The sequence below is a fragment of the Heloderma suspectum genome, chromosome 1 (genome assembly GCF_057233095.1).
Source record: "Heloderma suspectum isolate Gila_16-S chromosome 1, 16-S_ref, whole genome shotgun sequence".
NCBI lineage: Eukaryota > Metazoa > Chordata > Lepidosauria > Squamata > Helodermatidae > Heloderma > Heloderma suspectum.
The window spans coordinates 144463965-144482557 of record NC_139458.1 but is presented as its reverse complement, the minus strand read 5'-3'; the positions used below and the strand labels follow the sequence as shown (position 1 = coordinate 144482557).

At 45.4% G+C, this 18593-nt stretch overlaps 2 protein-coding genes across 5 annotated transcripts; both read right to left on the bottom strand.

Annotated features, from left to right (window-relative positions):
• Positions 1-5242: 5242 nt before the first annotated feature.
• Positions 5243-12598, bottom strand: LOC146358251 (C-X-C chemokine receptor type 1-like). 4 transcript variants are annotated; one of them, XM_084806224.1, is made up of 2 exons: positions 12416-12598; positions 5243-7254 (listed from the first exon to the last, which is right to left on the bottom strand). In XM_084806224.1, exon 2 carries the CDS (start codon positions 7231-7233, stop codon positions 6154-6156), a length of 1080 nt encoding a protein of 359 aa, XP_084662350.1. In that variant the 5' UTR covers positions 7234-7254; positions 12416-12598; the 3' UTR covers positions 5243-6153. The 4 variants fall into 4 exon arrangements, with proteins under 4 accessions (XP_084662350.1, XP_084662375.1, XP_084662359.1 ...); XM_084806249.1 differs by having other exon boundaries at positions 12237-12426; XM_084806233.1 differs by lacking the exon at positions 12416-12598 and adding an exon at positions 12196-12404.
• A 1620-nt stretch (positions 12599-14218) lies between these two features.
• LOC146358250 (C-X-C chemokine receptor type 1-like) lies at positions 14219-17870 on the bottom strand. Its single transcript, XM_084829456.1, has 2 exons — positions 17772-17870; positions 14219-16485 (listed from the first exon to the last, which is right to left on the bottom strand). The coding sequence occupies exon 2, from the start codon at positions 16462-16464 to the stop codon at positions 15388-15390; it is 1077 nt and encodes a 358-aa protein (XP_084685582.1). The 5' UTR covers positions 16465-16485; positions 17772-17870; the 3' UTR covers positions 14219-15387.
• Positions 17871-18593: the final 723 nt, after the last annotated feature.

Genomic DNA, 18593 nt, shown 5'->3' with positions numbered 1-18593 from the left:
CTTCGACCCATATGAACCTGGCACCCATGCTTGCAGGCTCTCTGTGCTTTCCCATTTTTATGATATTTGAATCCTGGGAGGCTTGGCTAGGGAGGTTTGACCCCCCAGAAAAGCTTGCCTCTATGCCTCCACACTCCTTCTACTGAAGTATGTGCCCCTTGGTTGTATCTTCCAGTAGAGCTGGTACAGCCAGAGAACATGCAAAAAGGTGACCACACAGGAAGTGCTTGACCACTAATGAATTAATGGCCCTGTTCAATAATAAGGAGTTTTTAATAATAAAAATAAGGAGTTTTGAGCTAACCATGTTGGTTTAGCATGAGGTCTGAACAGGTGTCTGTCCCAACCATGGTGGTTCATTAACCACAGACTACCGACTTTCACTAACCACTTTCTGCAAGATAGTTAGTAGGCTCTACCATGGCTTAGCATGATGTCTGAACAGCCTCCATAGTTAATTGACAGCTGCCATAGAGCTCCACGGCCTGAGCAGCCAAAGAAGGAGTAGCTGCTGAACACCAAAATGGCCGACAGCACAAAGGCCACTGGGATGAATGGCTGCCCATCCAGAGAACTGCAGGTTCCTGCAGGAGGGGGGTGGTTAGAGAATGGTTAGTCTAACCATGTTGTGGAACATGGTTACCTGCACATGTGGCAGTAGCACTCGCAGTGGTTAGCGGTAACCACCACACACCATGGTTAGCCTAACCACCCTTCCCCAATGTGAGTCTGAACAGGGCCAATGAATTCTATTAGGTGTGGCCCATTCCTTTCATATGTCAATATATACGCTAGGGCCTCTAGGCCTGAGTCTTACCCACTCCAGGTGGAAAGATGAGAAAACTATGTGTAGAGATTTAGGGAGAAACTATGGTAGAACCCGGGGACTGTGGGAGAGGTCCATACATCAGCAGCTGGAAGGAGGCATACTGAAATGGAGAAGTTAGGCACTGTCATGGAGCTGGAGGCGATTAGCAAAACAGCATGTCTATTCTGGAGGCAGAGGTATGACTAGCAGGGAGTTGGGCACTGGAGCATAGGAAGCTGGCTTGGCCTGAGTCAGGCCATTGGTTGGTCTAGCCCAGTACTGTTGACTCTGACTGGCAGTGGCTCTCCAGGGTTTCCAGCAGGATCCTTTGCTAGCCCTGCCTGGAGATTCCAGGAACTGAACCTGGGACCTTCTGCATGCAAAGCAGGCGCTCTGTCATTGTGCTACAGACGAGTCCCAGCCAGGCGTCTTGGAATGGAAGATGGTTGGGGAAACAGTACGTGCTCTCAAGGCCAGCACATAGCATTACTTCTCAAAAGGCATTGTGCAACTGTTCTGTCTTTTCCTCCTTAACGGATTCTTTTGTGGCAAGAAAAAAGAAGGAAGAAGCAGCAGGAAAATGTGTGTGTGGGGGGGGTTACACAACTGGAAGATGCCTTCATCTGGGCCCCTCATAAAATTCCATGAATGATGCAGGCTAATAGCATGATTGTCTGGAAGCACCCTGCATTGTGGGCTGTCCATGTCATAAGAAACATTGGGCATCAAGAGCCAGCTCCATTATCATCTGCACCTGCACCCCACTCAATCACCTGGGGAGCATGTAGTTGCAGCCTGGCCAGGCTCACACGGAGGTGCTGGCTGGGTTTTGTCACGTTTCCCATTGCCCCTGCTGCAAAACTTCAAAAGCCAAAACAAAACACAGACAAGAGACTTCAGTTCCAAGGCTTTTAATCCACTTGATTCAACGGGTCATTCAGATGCTAAGTGTCAGTGACCCACAGTCTACAAAGAAATACCTTCAGGGAGTTCAAAGGAAAACTATTAAAGTTGCCCACCGTCTGAGGAACAGGCGAGCTTGTTGTCCTAACTTAAGGGGTGGAGGGATCTGCCTCTATTTCCTGAGGACTCTAAGCACAGCTATTCCCTCCGGGCCAATTGGGCAGATCGCCTAAGCTCTGCCCCTGCCATTTCTCTCTTGTCTCTGCATCTAGTGTCTAAGAATTCAGGCTCTGCCAGGCCCCCTTCTCCCTGTTCACTATCTCTCACAGGGATGGGAGAAGAGGGGCCCCCTCCATCCAGCTGTGCCTTTGAAGCTTGAGGAGTAGGCCTATTCATCTCTGTCCAGGCCTGGGAAATTTCCTCCCCCACATTTTGCGGTTCCTCTTCAGACTCCGAGCTACTCTGCCAATCGCTGCGCTCAGGGGCAACCCTGACAGGTTTGCATCTACAGCTGCCCTGACTTACATAATGTGAGTGAGCTTTTGCCAACTTCTTGCTTCTCCGCTTGGGGAACCTTCCTCTTGCATAGACCCGCAGCACGAGTTCTGGCTGCCCAGAAGAGCTTTTCCCAACCTAGTACCCTCCAAATGTTTAGGATCTCATTTCCCATCAGCCCCAACCAGCCTAGACAATGGTCGGGAATGCTCGGAGTTGTCATCCAAAACATCTGGAGGCCACCAGGTTGAAGAGTACTGAACTAGATACTCCCTATTGCAGTCTGCTCAGTTTGAGTGCATGGAGAGTGTTGGTTTAGCATCTACCCTGCTGCTCAACAGTCTCCTTTCCTGAGATAGCTGGGGCAATCTCAGAACTGGTGTTTTGCGGGATTTCAGCATTCATGTTGGCGTTCCTCAGTCATGAGCAGCTCAGTCTTTTGCCTCTGGCAGCAGAAAGTCTTGGCTAACTGGCAGTGTCTAAAAAGATATTCAAAGTTGAAAGACAAAATGGTCCCCTGCCTGCTCTAAAATTCTGACGTGATGAAGCACATTGTTTATACAAGTGTGCATGATATGTTTGCTATATTTTTCTCTGAGTGCCCATCCTGAAGAGTTCTGTTCAGCTCAAAACCTATTCATTTTACACTAGAGCTGTTACATACATTATTCTTTATGTATTCTTTGCCAGCACAGAGAACATGAGACAAGCTGTGTAACTGAACACACCTTTTCCAAGTTTGAGTTAGTTCCCTTTGCTGCCCAGACACCCAACTGCTACAGTTATTCTCCAGAACTGCTTCCCACTTCTCAGAATATGGCTATGAAGCAACATGAGAGCTAGAAGCACTGCCAGGAAAAGAGCAGGCAATGGAAAGACGGCACAACACAATCTGTTGCCATCACAGCTGCCTGAGCTGCATGCAGGAAATGTTCCAACAGAATGTCTTGCTGCTCTTCCTACAGCTTCCCAGCAGAGGGAGGAGTTCCTTGATTTCAAAACGGAAAGGTGATGAAAGAGGTCTGGGAAGCTAGTACAAGTATCAATCATCATCATGCCTTTGGGGCAATTTTTAGCTGCTGCAGGGATGTGGGACTTGGTGAGGCTCACCAAACAAAAACAAAGTCACTTTTAAAGTATAACAGTATAGCCCTGCCTTGTGGTTACTCTCTCTCTCTCTCTCTCTCTCTCTCGGGAGCTTGCTATTCTTACTTCTGAGCATTTATAGCTAAAAACAGCACTAGATTAAGCCAAAAGGTTAACTTAACACATTTTTGTGCAATCTGCGCCAATTCTATGTATGCATTTCAGTTTTCCATAAAGAGAATGGTCACAGACTGAACATTTTGCATTTCATAATGACCCACTGTTTACTAGTGCTGTGCACCGCTTTGGTCTGAATCCCAAATTGAATCGGGGTGCTTTGGGGATGCTTTGTTGAGCTCCAAAGTGGGTCAGAATAGCCCCGAAGTGGCCCGAAGCAAAGTGGATCACCCCCACAGTGCCTCGGTGCACTTCGGAGATTTGGAGCTATTCTGAAGCCATTCTTGAAGCCCAGACAACCTGTCTCTAAAATGTATGAACTTGCAAAAGATCAGGGAGGGGGCAAGGAGGAGGTTGGCACGGGGAAGGGGAGAGGAGGAGGAGGGAGGGGGGAAATGGCGAGCCTTGGTGAATGGCAACTCTAGTTGCCAGATTAGGGCTGAACTTAACCCAGCAGTCTCCAGTCAGTGACGGTGGGGAAATGCTGTATACAACAGCAGATCACTCTGCCTTCATTTCACTATGAGAGAGTTGGTTAGAGAGAGAGTTGGCTAGCTAGATCTGTGTGGTGCATGTGTTCTCCTGCAGCGTCAGTTGCCTTTCTTCTTCCATCCTACCCAGCTCTTCTCAGTTTAATGATTCCTATTAATCTTCCCATCCTTTATTTTCTACTAGATTCTTTATTTTAAAAAAACAAAAACATTTAAAAAGTACTTTAGTTTCCTTGCCTTGTTCTTTGTCCCCACTCCCAGCCTTCTCAGTTCCTGTATTCCTTCCCTTCCCATTTCAGCTCTTATCTTTCTAAAAAAAAAGGTGTGTGTGTGTGTGTGAGAGAGAGAGAGAGAGAGAGAGAGTGTTTGGGGGTGATCCTGAAAGAGAGAGAGAAATGAGTGACTGAACTGAGTGGACCTTGTATCTGGGGATGTAGGGTAAGAAAAGAAGGGGGGGATGATCCTGAACAAGAGAGAGAAAGGAGTCATTTGAGTTTTGGGCCTCAGACCCCCCCCTCTGCCTCATATTCAGGTTCTTGGGAAAGTTACTTGTATTTTAGTCTCACCAGTTTGCCTTACTGTGAAACGGGTGTTTGTGACTGGCTGCTCCTACTGTCAACCTGATGTGCAGCTGCTGCAAAAAAGCCAAATTCTATGTTAGGCATAATTAGGAAAGGAACTGAGAATAAAACTGCCAGTATCATACTGCCCTTATACAAATCTATGGTGTGACCACACTTGGAATACTGTGTACAGTTCTGATCACCACACCCGGACCTACCATTAGGCAGAGCGAGACAGCCACCTCAGATGGCATATGCTGAGGGGTGGGAAGTGGCAGCAAGGTATTAGGGCACAGTTCTGTTTGTGCCACACAGTTTGTCCTGAGGCCTCTAAACTAGCCTGCTGGCCTCACGTGTAACAGAACATTTTGCCCTATTGCCAGTGTTGAAGTAAAATGCCACTGCCAATCTGGTCGACTTTTGAACATGAAGTGGGGAGAGGCACCGTCTTGTCCTTTACCTCAGGCAGCAAAATGTCTTGGGCCAGCTCTAGAAAGCACCCAAAGATACATGCCACATTTTCCACCCAAGTTTTCTTCATTAGGGGAGTGCAGCCTAATTCAGAGAGACTAAACTTGTTGCTCTTGTTAAATCCTTAGGAGTCAGAAACTCCTGACATTCTACTGCAAATAACCCCTGTAGATCACCAGTGTACATTCCTGATGTACATTCTGAGCAGCCCTGTTCTACATATAGAGAACAGAAGAGATACACAACAGAAAATGCAGAAGTGTTTATTAAGCAAACATCTTAAGAGAAATCACCTCATTTAGTACCTCTGAGAGAACACATGTCTACATAGCAACTGCCAGGCCTTCCAATTTGGCACAGCTTCCTACAACATGGTCAGTGACCCTGTGGAATAAACAGGTACTTTCTCCCTGAGACGTGTGACATCCAAAGCTGTGCAGATTTAGAGATCACAGTGGGTCCTCAATTGTCACTGTCTCACCAGTGGATGTGTGGAAAACAACCAGCCCAGGCAGAACCTGTTTTGACATATACAAATTGTGAGAATCAAATGTGCTGGATGAGCCCCTCAGCTAATGGCCATGGAAGCATACCTTACAGCAAAATCACATTTTCATCATGATATACAAACGTTTTCAGTTTAAAATATACTAAAGACAGATGCATTTAAAATTTAAGAAAAAGAATAAAGAGGGAATCATTACACTTACTAGCTCCTTCTTTACTGCATTTTTTTTAGTTAAGCTCAAATGAAAATAGCTACCTCCACCCAAACTTCTGTCACGAGATTCTACTTTAGATAGAAAGGATGTAGAAGGACAAGACATCCTTTGGGTATCATTCATAAGACACTCTATATTTTATTTGAAAATACAGGTCTCGTGTTGTTTGGCAATAATGTTACTTGATGTACAGTACTTGACATGAACTTGTTCAGATCATTTGGATGGAGAAAGCCTTCTGTGCGGAGGACAAGCATATTTGCTTTTGTGAGAAGCAGGCGGGAATCTTCCTACTGCTACAATTCACAGCTACAGGATCTGAAGTATCTCAATGTTATCACCTTAATCTGAATCTTGTAGCCCACTGCAACCTTCAGTGTAAAAATAGCTAGACCATCCCTGTAGTGATTGTGTCTTCCCTTCCTCCAGTATGGCAATTAAAGGGCTGTCAAGGTGTTGCCAGAGGTAGATGAGAAGGAGGACCCCTTCCTATACTGAATCAGGATTTCTTTGCTGATGATACGTCGTGTGACCAAGATCTTCAGGAAGTTGTTCCGGAACATCTGCCCTATGAAGGCATATATGATGGGGTTTATGCAGCTGTGAGCAAATCCCAGAATCTCCGTACCTGAAAGGGCTCTGTCAATGGCAGCACGGTGGCCACAGGTGTCCCCAATAATGCCAATCCTCAGCAAGGTATCAGCAAGCAGGGAGATATAGTAGGGCAGCCAACAGACCAGGAAGACCAGCACCACGGTCAAGATTACTTTCATGGCCTTCTTTTCTTGGCTGTTGTTGGTCTGGAAGAGCCGGTGCACTGTCACACCATAGCAAAAGAGCATGATGATCAATGGGACAATGAAGCCAAACATTTGTGGCAGGATTCTCAACGCCACTCTCCTGTCAGACGTTTTGTTTCCTCCAATATTCTCATAACAAAACATTCGAAAGGAACTGGGATCCTGGAAAGCTTCACGGAAGTAGATCACAGGGAAGGCAAGGAGGAAGGAGAACAGCCAGATGCCAACGCAGACAAATTTGACCCAGTGCCTCTTCTGAGTGGCTGCCCGAGTAGCGTAAACTATGGCCAGGTAACGATCAATGCTGATAAAGGCCAACAGGAGGATGCCGCTGTAGAAGTTGACTTCCTTCAGGCCTGAGATGATTTTGCACATGGCAGTGCCAAAGATCCACTCACGAGCTCGGTAAACAGCCCACATTGGCAAGCTGAGTGCAAAGAGGAGATCGGCAATGGCTAAGTTCAGAAGGTAGACGTCAGTAACGGAGCGGTTCGCCTTGTTGTAGGTGACCACCAGCACCACCAGGGAGTTGCCCAGCAGGCTCACAAGGCATACAAGGCCATAGATGAATGCCACGGCATACTTGAACCCAGTTGTCACACTCCCACTTCTGCAGGGTGGTGATCCAACACTGCTAGGGTCGAGGGTGAAGTAATCATCGCTATAGTTTGCTAGGAGGTCATCCAAATCCTCATCCCATGTGAACACATCTCCCATCCTGGAGGTCTTGCTCTAGACCTGTGTGGAATATGAAGCCAAAACAGATACATGAATAACATCATTAAAATCAAGGCGATAAATACAAATCTTAAATGGATCAAATCTATTTTTGACTGTGTTAGGGAGACCATTTTGAGTCCTTACACATGTTTAAGAGACATCAAAATTGCAGCATCTTGCATCCTGAAGTTGGGAGGATTATCAGTCAGTGTTACACAATGATTGAAGTGCAGAGCTTAAAAGAACCAGGCAATCATCGAATTCAGTTCCCCATAACAACACAAAACGTGATGCCAAACAGTGTGGCCCTTCAAAATAAAGTATTTACAATGACAGATAATTACAATTAATTTAAATATAATTGTTGACGGGGGCAGTACATTTAACATTTTCCCCTTTACTTTACAGACAAAAATATACAGTGTACCTCATCTCTGCCAGTTCCCACTGGTTATCTCTGTGTCCTGTCTCCATGGAGAGAGAGACTCAGCTCTGCTGCCACTGAGCCCAGAAAGATCCAAATCTAGCAGCAGCAATGGCGGAGAACCCAATGGACAGGTGCCTTCCTGCCCTGCTCTAACCATCATAGTGCTTCGACATAGTTACCATGCATTTAAGGACCTAACCCAGCTCTGGTAACTGCAGAGTACAGAAAGGGAGAGAGACATCCTTCTACCACTCCTGTCTCCCCATCCTCTTCCCTTTCTCTTTCCAAGCTCCCTCCATCTCTTCCACACTGCCCAGGCCTTGTTCCATCCTTCCCCTCCCTCTGATCCCCATCCCCTATCCTGCCTCTTCCTTCTTTATCCTACCTAATTTTCTTCCTTGCCCCCTTTCCTCTACCTCCTCTGCCCCACACTCTAGCCTTCCCGCCAGCCAGCATTCTGAACCCTCCGCCATAGAATTGTGTGCCACTTTATTTCAAATTCAATTAATGGAGGTAATGTAGGCAACTGATTAAATGTTGGAGTGGGGTGTAGCTGGAAATTGGGAAATTACTTGGGAGTGACACCCCCACCTTGGCTTCCTTTTGGATTGGTGCTCTCTGACACTTTTTGAAAGTCCACCTTGGTGCAAAAGTTGCCATTTTTGGAGGAGGCGGAGTAGGTAGAAAGAGTGCATGAAAAAAGTTACCAATCGTTCTCTTTTATGCATTTCTTACACCCATTCACAGCCATTGCAAATTAATTGCAGCTGAAGAGCAGCTACTGATTTGGTATAATCCGGAAGTGCCATGCGGATCAATTGAATAATGTCTTTAATTTGGGGTTAATTGGACAGAAAATTAATTGCCTGGCTTTGCATTCTGTGAAATTTAAATCAGTCCTAATAATAATTCCTAAATGTATATGTATATATATAAATTAGTGCATGCAAAGTTTATGCAGATTTATGTCCTATGAGCCTGAGCCCCACATCTTTTATAGCAGTGCTGCTGAACCTCTTTCAGCCTGAGGGGCGAATTCCATTTCAGATAAGTCCCCAGGGGCCACCTTCCAGCGGTGGACAGGCCTAAGGCAAAAAGAGGTCAGAGCTGAAGGCAAAAGGACGAGACCTAAAATGCCAGCATATTTTGGCCTAAAGTTCTTGCTTCCAGTAACTAAGCCTTAGGAGAAGCATTTCAACCTTTTAGAATTGGGGGGGGGGGGCGCGGGGGGCTGTGCAAAAACTGGGAAACTACTAAATAATTGGTGGTTGGAAGAAAGGTGGAGCTGGGGAAAGGGTCGTGGCCATCTAGGCAACCCCGAAGTGCTGCATAGAGACCCCAGGCAGGCCGGATTTCACCCAGGGCCTGTGGGTTTGCACTGCTGTTTTAAATGACTAGCAATGCCTCAGATAGCGTGCAGAGGGCTGCAGCCTTGATGTTCTGTTCCTCTCATTTCTGTGAACATTTTTTTCTCTTTTATCTCTACTGCCCCTTCCTGTCATAATTTGCCTTGCTTATTGGTCCCACAATCTTGTCTTCATTCTCTTCCATTCTGGTTTAACATTGTCTTCCTCATTCCTCCCATGCCCTGTTTTCTTCCTCCTGTTCCAGCCTGATCTTGTGCATTTTTACTCAGAAGTCAGTCTTGCCAAATTCAGTGGAATAAAAATGAAACAGGCTCAAGCCAACAATATTTTTAGAAGCTAGCATTGACTCTGCTGCTGTTCAGTTTGTTTTTATTTTGAAAATATATTATCTCTTTTACCATGAAATGGTGCTTACTCCCAAGTAAATGTTTTTAGCATCAGGGCAGCAGAAGCAAACCCATTTTAATTTTCTTAAGTAATTTTTGTATCACAGTTTGAGAAAACAGAAAAGAAAAACATAGCTTCCTTTCTATACATAAATTCTGTACACAAGCCATTCAAGTTCCATCTCACAAAAATTCTTAAACATTAAAATGTTAAGACCTTGCCAATGACTTCACATTAACAAAGAAGTCAGAAGCAGATTACTTGATGAAACAAATCACCACAAACATTAAAATATTGCTATCCTATAAACATTTAAAGTGCTAATGCCTGTTAGAAACAGTAAAACATTGAAACCTATCAAACACCTTAACCAAGCAATCCTATGGCCCCTTGACAATGTCTGGGATGCCATAGAATGCTGCAGATCTCTTCCTCCTCAGCCCCTTTCGCCCACAACAGAGGGCTCCTTGACATTTCCTCACTTGAGGTCAGAGCTCCAACCTCCGGGACAGGATGGAGAGGGAGGGGATGTGCTGGTAGGCAGGAAAGGGAAAAGAGAAGCCAAGGATCCACTGGATCCTAACGCCTCTCAAGCCCCACCCACAGCAGTGCAACAGCACTAGGCAACCCTGTCTAATGGAAAACACTGTAAAGGAGGACAGAGAGGCAAAACTCACCTCCATCACTCCTCCCTCCTCTCAGAAGCCTCAGAAATCGGAGGCTTCTTTCTCGTGGGCAGCAATCCAGTAGAATTGCGCCCAAAGGCAATAAAACATCTAAACTTTAAAAACCTAACAGTGCTATCCTAGACATCTGTACTCAGAAGTAAGCCCCATTGAGTTCAATAGGACTTACTCCCAGGTAACCATGCAGCCTAAGACAATGAGAAACTGCAATGAAGGAAAAAAGGGGTATTACCTCTTATGCCTTGCTTATCATTCCAAAATGTCCTCAACAGCTTCCATTCCTGTTCAAACTGATATATTCTATATCTTCTCTGCTTTACCCAAAGAACCCATTTAGCTTATGGTTGCTAAATTCAACAATTTAACATACAGCTCCTTTAATTGAGCCATTTCCTTTCTTGCTAATATAATCTAAAAGGGTATTTTTTCATTGTTCTTTGGGACTGCATCTTTCTGATAAGTTAATAACCAGAACGTAAACAAATAGTATTTTGAAAAATATGGCTAATATTAAACATATCCTGCCACAAACTCTTTGCCGCAGAACAATTCTACCAACAGTATTCACAATCTGTTCTTTCCTTCCTGTGCTTGCAACAAGTATTTTTACTATTCTCACTGATAATCTTAAAAGAGGCATATACCTTTGAATCAGAAGATTAATTTCCATTTAAAACATACATCCATTCAAATTATTCCAAATAGATTCCCACATTTCACCTGATGTTCTTTCTCTAAGTCCCATTTTAACCTTAGAGCCATGATGGTGGCTTGATAAAGTAACCTTAATGCGCCTCCAGCAACACCAGACAGGCCGCTCAACAAGATCAGCCTTGGATGGCCTTCTCTCTGCCCCATCAGCCAGGACAGCTAGGCTGGTGAGGATGAGGGAGAGGGTCTTCTCTGTGGTGGCCCCAACTCTGTGGAACTCCCTCCCTAGGGAACTCCACCATGCCCCCTCTTAAATGAGCTTTTGCCACACATTGAAAACTTGGTTGTTCAGGAAGGCATTTGGGGTGGGTTAGGGTATTTTTTATGATGTTTTTAATGTAGAATTTTATTGTTTTAACTGTTTTGTTGTTGTACATCGCCCAGAATGGCTGGGTGACTGGCCAGATGGGCGATTATAAAACAAAATAAATAATGGGCTGGTCCAGTTTTAGTCATGCTTAGAGCAGACCGATTGAAATCAATGGTTCTTAAGTTAGTCATGACTAAACTAAGTCTAATTAACTCTTAGCCTGACTAAATCTGGATCCAGCTCAATAAATTCCCAATACTCTTGCATTCCTAGACAGAAGAAAGGTGTGTCTATATCCTCTTTCTTTCATAGACACACACTCGAGCTAATGAGTTCTGAGGAGACTCATGCCCCAATAAAAAAAAGTTTGGGAATCTTTACAGTGGAGAAATATTGTCTGCTGTGAGGGCCACTTCACTCAGGCCGTTTTCCCTATACAGTAATAACCATCTGTGAGGAGCTGTTTGGGGGTCATCATTAGTTCATGTGTGTTTATGAAAGAATGCACTCCCCCAGTTGTTTCGCTGACCGCCAAGCAACAAGAACCTACAACAGTTTGGGCTAGTTGAACAGAATTGAGAGGAATCAGGACAAGGGCTCTTTAAATGGCTTGAGGATTCTGAGAAAGGAGAAAGAAAGAAGAGGCATAGCAGAAGCAAAGGATAAAAGCCTGAATGCTAGAAGCACAGGTGGGAGAGAAGAGAGACAAAGCAGGACTAAACAGACTCAAGAGGACAGGCTGGAAGGAAACAACAAAAACAGAACAGAAGGTACAGAAAGGGGTAGTAGGAAGAGAAAGACACCAGCTAGCTCACTAGAAGGCCAAGGAACTGAAGCAGATGACCAGCTGCTGGGATTTGTAGGAGAGACCTTCTAGTATGGACAGCAGTGGACAAATAGAATGAGTGGATAAGAAAAGACCCACTTCTACAACAAACTCAGTACCAAATCATCCTGACCCTACAACTACTTACTGATGGTTTACATCACTACATAGCCAGTCTTTCTGATCCTGCAGATACTTACATGTGTTGCTCCATTGGCATTCACTTTGGGTCTGCAGCCACTTACCTCACTCAGTGAGGAGTCATCTTGACCTTTCAGCTACTCACCAGTATTGCTCTGGGTATCACGAAGTATGAATGTAACATGTATTGTTGATAATAATTCATTGTATTGCTATTTATAATAATCTGTGTATGCTGACTATAAGTATAGAGTGATTAGCTATGCATGCTATATGCTAGCTTAAAGGGCAAAAATGTATTCTTGGAAGTAAACAGCTCATTACCTTGTGAAGAGATGGACCTTTGCAAGGCTGCTTCTGAAGTAAGCCGTGAGCCTGGCTTCATTGGGGAGACGCCCTCCTGAAGTCATGAGTAGAAGCTATGACTAAGTCCAAAAAGTCAAGGTGTGTAGGTGTGATTAGTTCTCTGTGTGTTGTGAGATAATGGTGAGTACTAGAAAGTATTCTTGGAAATGAGGCAAAGAAGATTGCCACAAGAGGTTTTGGTGAACCTCCCCCACCCAAACAAAAAGCTGCCTGGCTTAGGAGAGATATCTTCAATAAGGAGCTTCTGAAGTTAATGGTAAACCTGGTTGCACTGGGAAACAACCCTATTAGGGTTAGATGGTTGAACTAGGGGTAGTGGTATCACCAGGTCTGAAACTTAGAGGATCTCTACACCAGCCTAAAATCCCACATTTAAAATGGGACTTTTCGCTTCCGTTTTAAATGCAGGATCATGATGGGCCCTGTCCCGCCCGTTACCTGAGTCTTCCACATGTTTTCTTATACAGCTGCTAGATGGTGCTGTGGTCTAGCACCTCTTTTTCATGAGGGAACTCAAGTGTGGTAATTTGATAGCTCATTATCTCCGATCTTTTAAAAAATGAAATATAGGTCACTTAGTGCAGGAAACGCCCTGGAGGTTGATGAAGTCATTTAAAGGACCCACAAAAATCTGTGAGGGAGCAATCTCAATAGCAGGATAAAAGCTCCATGTGAAGAAGCCCTTAGAATGAGGTCATCCACATAGGGGTTATATAAAGCAAGGGCTTGATCTATTTGGGAGGGAGATCCTGGGAGAACAAGAAGCCCGCCATACATGCCTGCTAGATAGGTAACTATAAAAACTTAATGATGACTGCTTTGTTGGTTGACAGGAATAAAACTTTAATTTTACTAAGGAATATACTAGCCAATATTTCTATTATGCTTCTAATTGCATTGTTCGTAATACTGTGTTTTGCTTGTTTTATCATTGCAATAAATATATATTTTGTGGTGCCATTTTGTGGTAATTGGCTTGACGGGTGTTTCAGGGACCACAGCTCATATAAACTAATTCCTGAAGCCCACAAAACTTAACTGGAATTCATACACCTGTTGCTGAGTGGGGTCTGTCCAAACAGCCACTGTTAACTCTCCTGGTCAGTCAGAGACACACCTGTTCAGAGAAGAGAAACAAGCTAGTCAGACGGTGCTCCCATCTCATGGGGGCATTCTGCTTCATCTTGCAACTATTTACATAGCTCCCTGAGAAGTTATTCAGATCCTGCAGCAATGGATTTGAATGATCCATTGGCTGTACCGTTAGGCAGAGCGAGACAGCCACCTCAGATGGCATATGCTGAGGGGTGGGAAGTGGCAGCAAGGTATTAGAGCACAGTTCTGTTTGTGCCACACAGCTTGTCCTGAGGCCTCTAAACTAGCCTGCTGGCCTCACGTGTAACAGAACATTTTGCCCTATTGCCAGTGTTGAAGTAAAATGCCACTGCCAATCCGGTTGACTTTTGAACATGAAGTGGGGAGAGGCACCGTCTTGTCCTTTACCTCAGGCAGCAAAATGTCTGGGGCCAGCTCTGGAAAGCACCCAAAGATACATGCCACATTTTCCACCCAAGTTTTCTTCATTAGGGGAGTGCAGCCTAATTCAGAGAGACTAAACTTGTTGCTCTTGTTAAATCCTTAGGAGTCAGAAACTCCTGACATTCTACTGCAAATAACCCCTGTAGATCACCAGCATACATTCCTGATGTACATTCTGAGCAGCCCTGTTCTACATATAGAGAACAGAAGAGATACACAATAGAAAATGCAGAAGTGTTTATTAAGCAAACATCTTAAGAGAAATCACCTCATTTAGTACCTCTGAGAGAACACATGTCTACATAGCAACTGCCAGGCCTTCCCGTTTGGTAAAACTACCTACAACATGGTCAGTGACCCTGTGGAAAAAACAGGTATTTTCTCCCTGAGACGTGTGGCATCCAAAGCTGTTGAGATTTAGAGATCACAGTGGGTCCTCAATTGTCACTGTCTCACCAGTGGATGTGTAGAAAACCACCAGCCCAGGCAGAACCTGTTTTGACATATACAAATTGTGAGAATCAAATGTGCTGGATGAGCCCCTCAGCTAATGGCCATGGAAGCATTGTTGTTGTTCAGTCGTTCAGTCGTGTCCGACTCTTCGTGACCCCATGGACCATAGCACACCAGGCCTTCCTGTCCTGTGCTCTCTCCTGGAGCGTGCTCAAGTCCATATTCATTGCATCAGTGATGCTATCTAGCCATCTCATCCTCTGCCGTCCCCTTCTCCTTTTGCCTTCAATCTTTCCCAGCATCAGGGTCTTTTCCAGAGAGTTTTCTCTTTGCACATGGAAGCATACCTTACAGCAAAATCACATTTTCATCATGATATACAAACATTTTCAGTTTAAAATATACCAAAGACAGATGCATTTAAAATTTAAGAAAAAGAGTAAAGAGGGAATCATTACACTTACTAGCTCCTTCTTTACTGCATTTTTTTTAGTTAAGCTCAAATGAAAATAGCTACCTCCACCCAAACTTCTGTCACGAGATTCTACTTCAGATAGAAAGGATGTAGAAGGACAGGACATCCTTTGGTTATTCATAAAAAAACCTCTATATTCTTTCTGTGCTAGACATAAATTGGCAGTCTTTTTGGTTGAAAATACAGGTCTGTTGTTTGGCAATAATATTTCTTGATGTACAGTACTTGACATGAACTTGTTCAAATCATTTGGATGGAGAAAGCCTTCTGTGCGGAGGACAAGCATATTTGCTTTTGTGAGAAGCAGGCGGGAATCTTATCGCTACAGTAGGCAGCTACAGGATTTGAAGCGTCTTAATGTTATCACCTTAGTCTGAATCTTGTAGCCCACTGTGACCTTCAATGTAAGAATAGCTAGACCATCCCTGTAGTGATTGTGTCTTCCCTTCTTCCAGTATGGCAATTAAAGGGTTGTTGAGGTGTTGCCAGAGGTAGATGAGGCGGACCCCTTCCTATACCGAATCAGGATTTCTTTGCTGATGATATGTCGTGTGACCAAGATCTTCAGGAAGCTGTTCCGGAACTTCTGCCCTATGAAGGCATATATGATGGGGTTTATGCAGCTGTGAACAAATCCCAGAATCTCCGTACCTGAAAGGGCTCCGTCAATGGCAACTCGGCGGCCACAGGTTTCCCCAATAATGCCAATCCTCAGCAAGGTATCAGCAAGCAGAGAGATATGGTAGGGCAGCCAGCAGACCAGGAAGACCAGCACCACGGCCATGATTACTTTCATGGCCTTCTTTTTTTGGCTGTTGTTGGTCTGGAAGAGCCGGTGCACTGTCACACCATAGCAAAAGAGCATGATGATCAATGGGACAATGAAGCCAAACATTTGTGGCAGGATTCTCAACGCCACTCTCCTGTCAGACGTTTTGTTTCCTCCAATATTCTCATAACAAAACATTCGAAAGGAACTGGGATCCTGGAAAGCCTCACGGAAGTAGATCACAGGGAAGGCAAGGAGGAAGGAGAACAGCCAGATGCCAACGCAGACAAATTTGACCCAGTGCCTCTTCTGAGTGGCTGCCCGAGTAGCGTAAACTATGGCCAGGTAGCGATCAATGCTGATAAAGGCCAACAGGAGGATGCCGCTGTAGAAGTTGACTTCCTTCAGGCCTGAGATGATTTTGCACATGGCAGTGCCAAAGATCCACTCACGAGCTCGGTAAACAGCCCACATTGGCAAGCTGAGTGCAAAGAGGAGATCGGCAATGGCTAAGTTCAGAAGGTAGACGTCAGTAACGGAGCGGTTCGCCTTGTTGTAGGTGACCACCAGCACCACCAGGGAGTTGCCCAGCAGGCTCACAAGGCATACAAGGCCATAGATGAATGCCACGGCATACTTGAACCCAGTTGTCACACTCCCACTTCTGCAGGGTGGTGATCCAACACTGCTAGGGTCGAGGGTGAAGTAATCATCGCTATAGTTTGCTAGGAGGTCATCCAAATCCTCATCCCATGTGAACACTTCTCCCATCCTGGAGGTCTTGCTCTAGACCTGTGTGGAATATGAAGCCAAAACAGATACATGAATAACATCATTAAAATCAAGGCGATAAATACAAATCTTAAATGGATCAAATCTATTTTTGACTGTGTTAAGGAAGATCATTTTGAGTCCTCACAATTCCTGAGAGCATTTAAGAGAATTGAAAATTGCAGCATCTTGAACCCTGATGTTGAGAGGGTTATCAGTCAGTGTTACACAATGATTGCCTGGTTCTTTTAAAATCTACACTTCAGTCATCCAGATCAATTCCACGCAATAACACAAGCCCTGAGGCCAAGCGGAGTAGACCTTATATTCCAGACTGTAGGGCTGAATGTGAAGAAACCCCTGCTGGGGGTGTCCAGATGGAGGGAGTCAAGCAGAGAACACCGGAGAAAAAGGCCTGCTTGGGGAATCTGCTGCTGTCAGCTCTGCAGGCATATTTCAGGCAGCGCACGTCATCTCTGCCAGCTCCTACTGGTTATCTCCGTGTCCTGCCTCAGACTCAACTCTGTTGCTTCTGAGCCCAGAAAGACCAGCGGCAGCCGTGATGGAGAGCCCAGTGGGTAGCTGCCTTCCTCCTCTGCCCTACCATACTGCTTATGCTCACACAATTTTGTCCTCATTCACTTACTTTCTGACTTAATACCCTACTGAATATGTAGACAGCCTGCATTGCAAAATGAAGCCTGTTCTGTGGAATGTCTAACACTTAGCAACGTGCAACACAGAGGAATCTTTGCAATGTCCAGGAATGATCACTCCATCAAAATGACGTAGCAGCTCAACTTCCATCTTCTGTGCTTTTCGACAATTGCACTTGGAGGTGCAGAGGGAGTACGTTTACAACCTTAGTACTCTTGAATACGAAGTTGTTTATATTAATCCATTGGACCTAATATCTTACTGCATTATTATTTTCCTCATCCTCAGCCCCGCTCTTGTGGAAAGGCAGCCAGGGTCAGGGTCAGCCCTGCCATTAGGCGGAGTGAGGGGATCGCCTCAGGCGTTGGGTGCTGGGGGCTGTGGTGGCAGCCTGCTGGCCGTTCCTCCTGAACTCCCCAGCTGCTTCTTGCTGTTGGAGGACAGGGCCGTGTAGGCCACACACCCTGTCCTGGGCCCCCTAAACTACCCCGCTGCCTCAGGGGTGGTGGAGGACGCTATCCCATCCCCAGGGTTGAGGTAAGATTCAGCTGCCAGTCCAGCTGGCTTCTGTAAGAGGAACGGGCAGAGGGCACCATCTTGTCCTTCACCTCAAGCTGCAAAATGGCTCGGGCCAGGCACCATCCACTTACCTGCCTGCTCTGGAGAATCCTCCGGACAGTACAAAAGGTGATGCTGAAGGTTCGACTTTTCTAGGAGGAAGTGGCCCTTGCAAAACTTCCCTCCACAGTGCACAGGGAAGAACATCAGTGCCTCTTTTGTATTACCTCAGAGGCTGGTGGAGGAAGAAGACAACAGGAAACTACTCACACAGTGAGGAGTGTAGTAGGTGGCCACCCTCAGACCTTCCAGTGCCTGTAGATTCCCCAACCAAGGTGGGAATCAAAAAGCCAATGGGATAAGTGGGTGGAGTAGGCAAAATGCTTTGTTGTTCCTGGAGGGAAAGGGACTTCTGGCAATCCGGGATGGGTCAGCTCAATCAGTTAATAACATAAGAAGAGCCCTGCTGGATCAGACCAAGGGTCTATCTAATCCAGCATTCTGTTGACACAGTGGCCAACCAGCTGTCAACCAGGAACCCACAAGCAGGGCATGAGCGCAACAGTACCCATCCACCCATGTTCCCCAGCAACTGGTGTATAGAAGCTCACTGCCTCTGGTACTGGAAGTAACGCATAGCTACTAGTCGTGATGGCTATTGATAGCCTTTTCCTCCAGGAATTTGTCTAACCGCCTTTTAAAGCCATCAAAACTGGTGGCCATCATTACATACTGTGGAGTTCCATAGTTTAACTATGTGCTATGTGAAGAAGTACTTAGAATCATAGAATAGTAGGGTTGGAAGGGGCCTACAAGACCATCGAGTCCAACCCCCTGCTCAATGAAGGAATCCAAGTCAGGGCATCCCCAACAGATGGCTTTCCCGACTCATCTTGAATGCCTCCAGTGTGGGA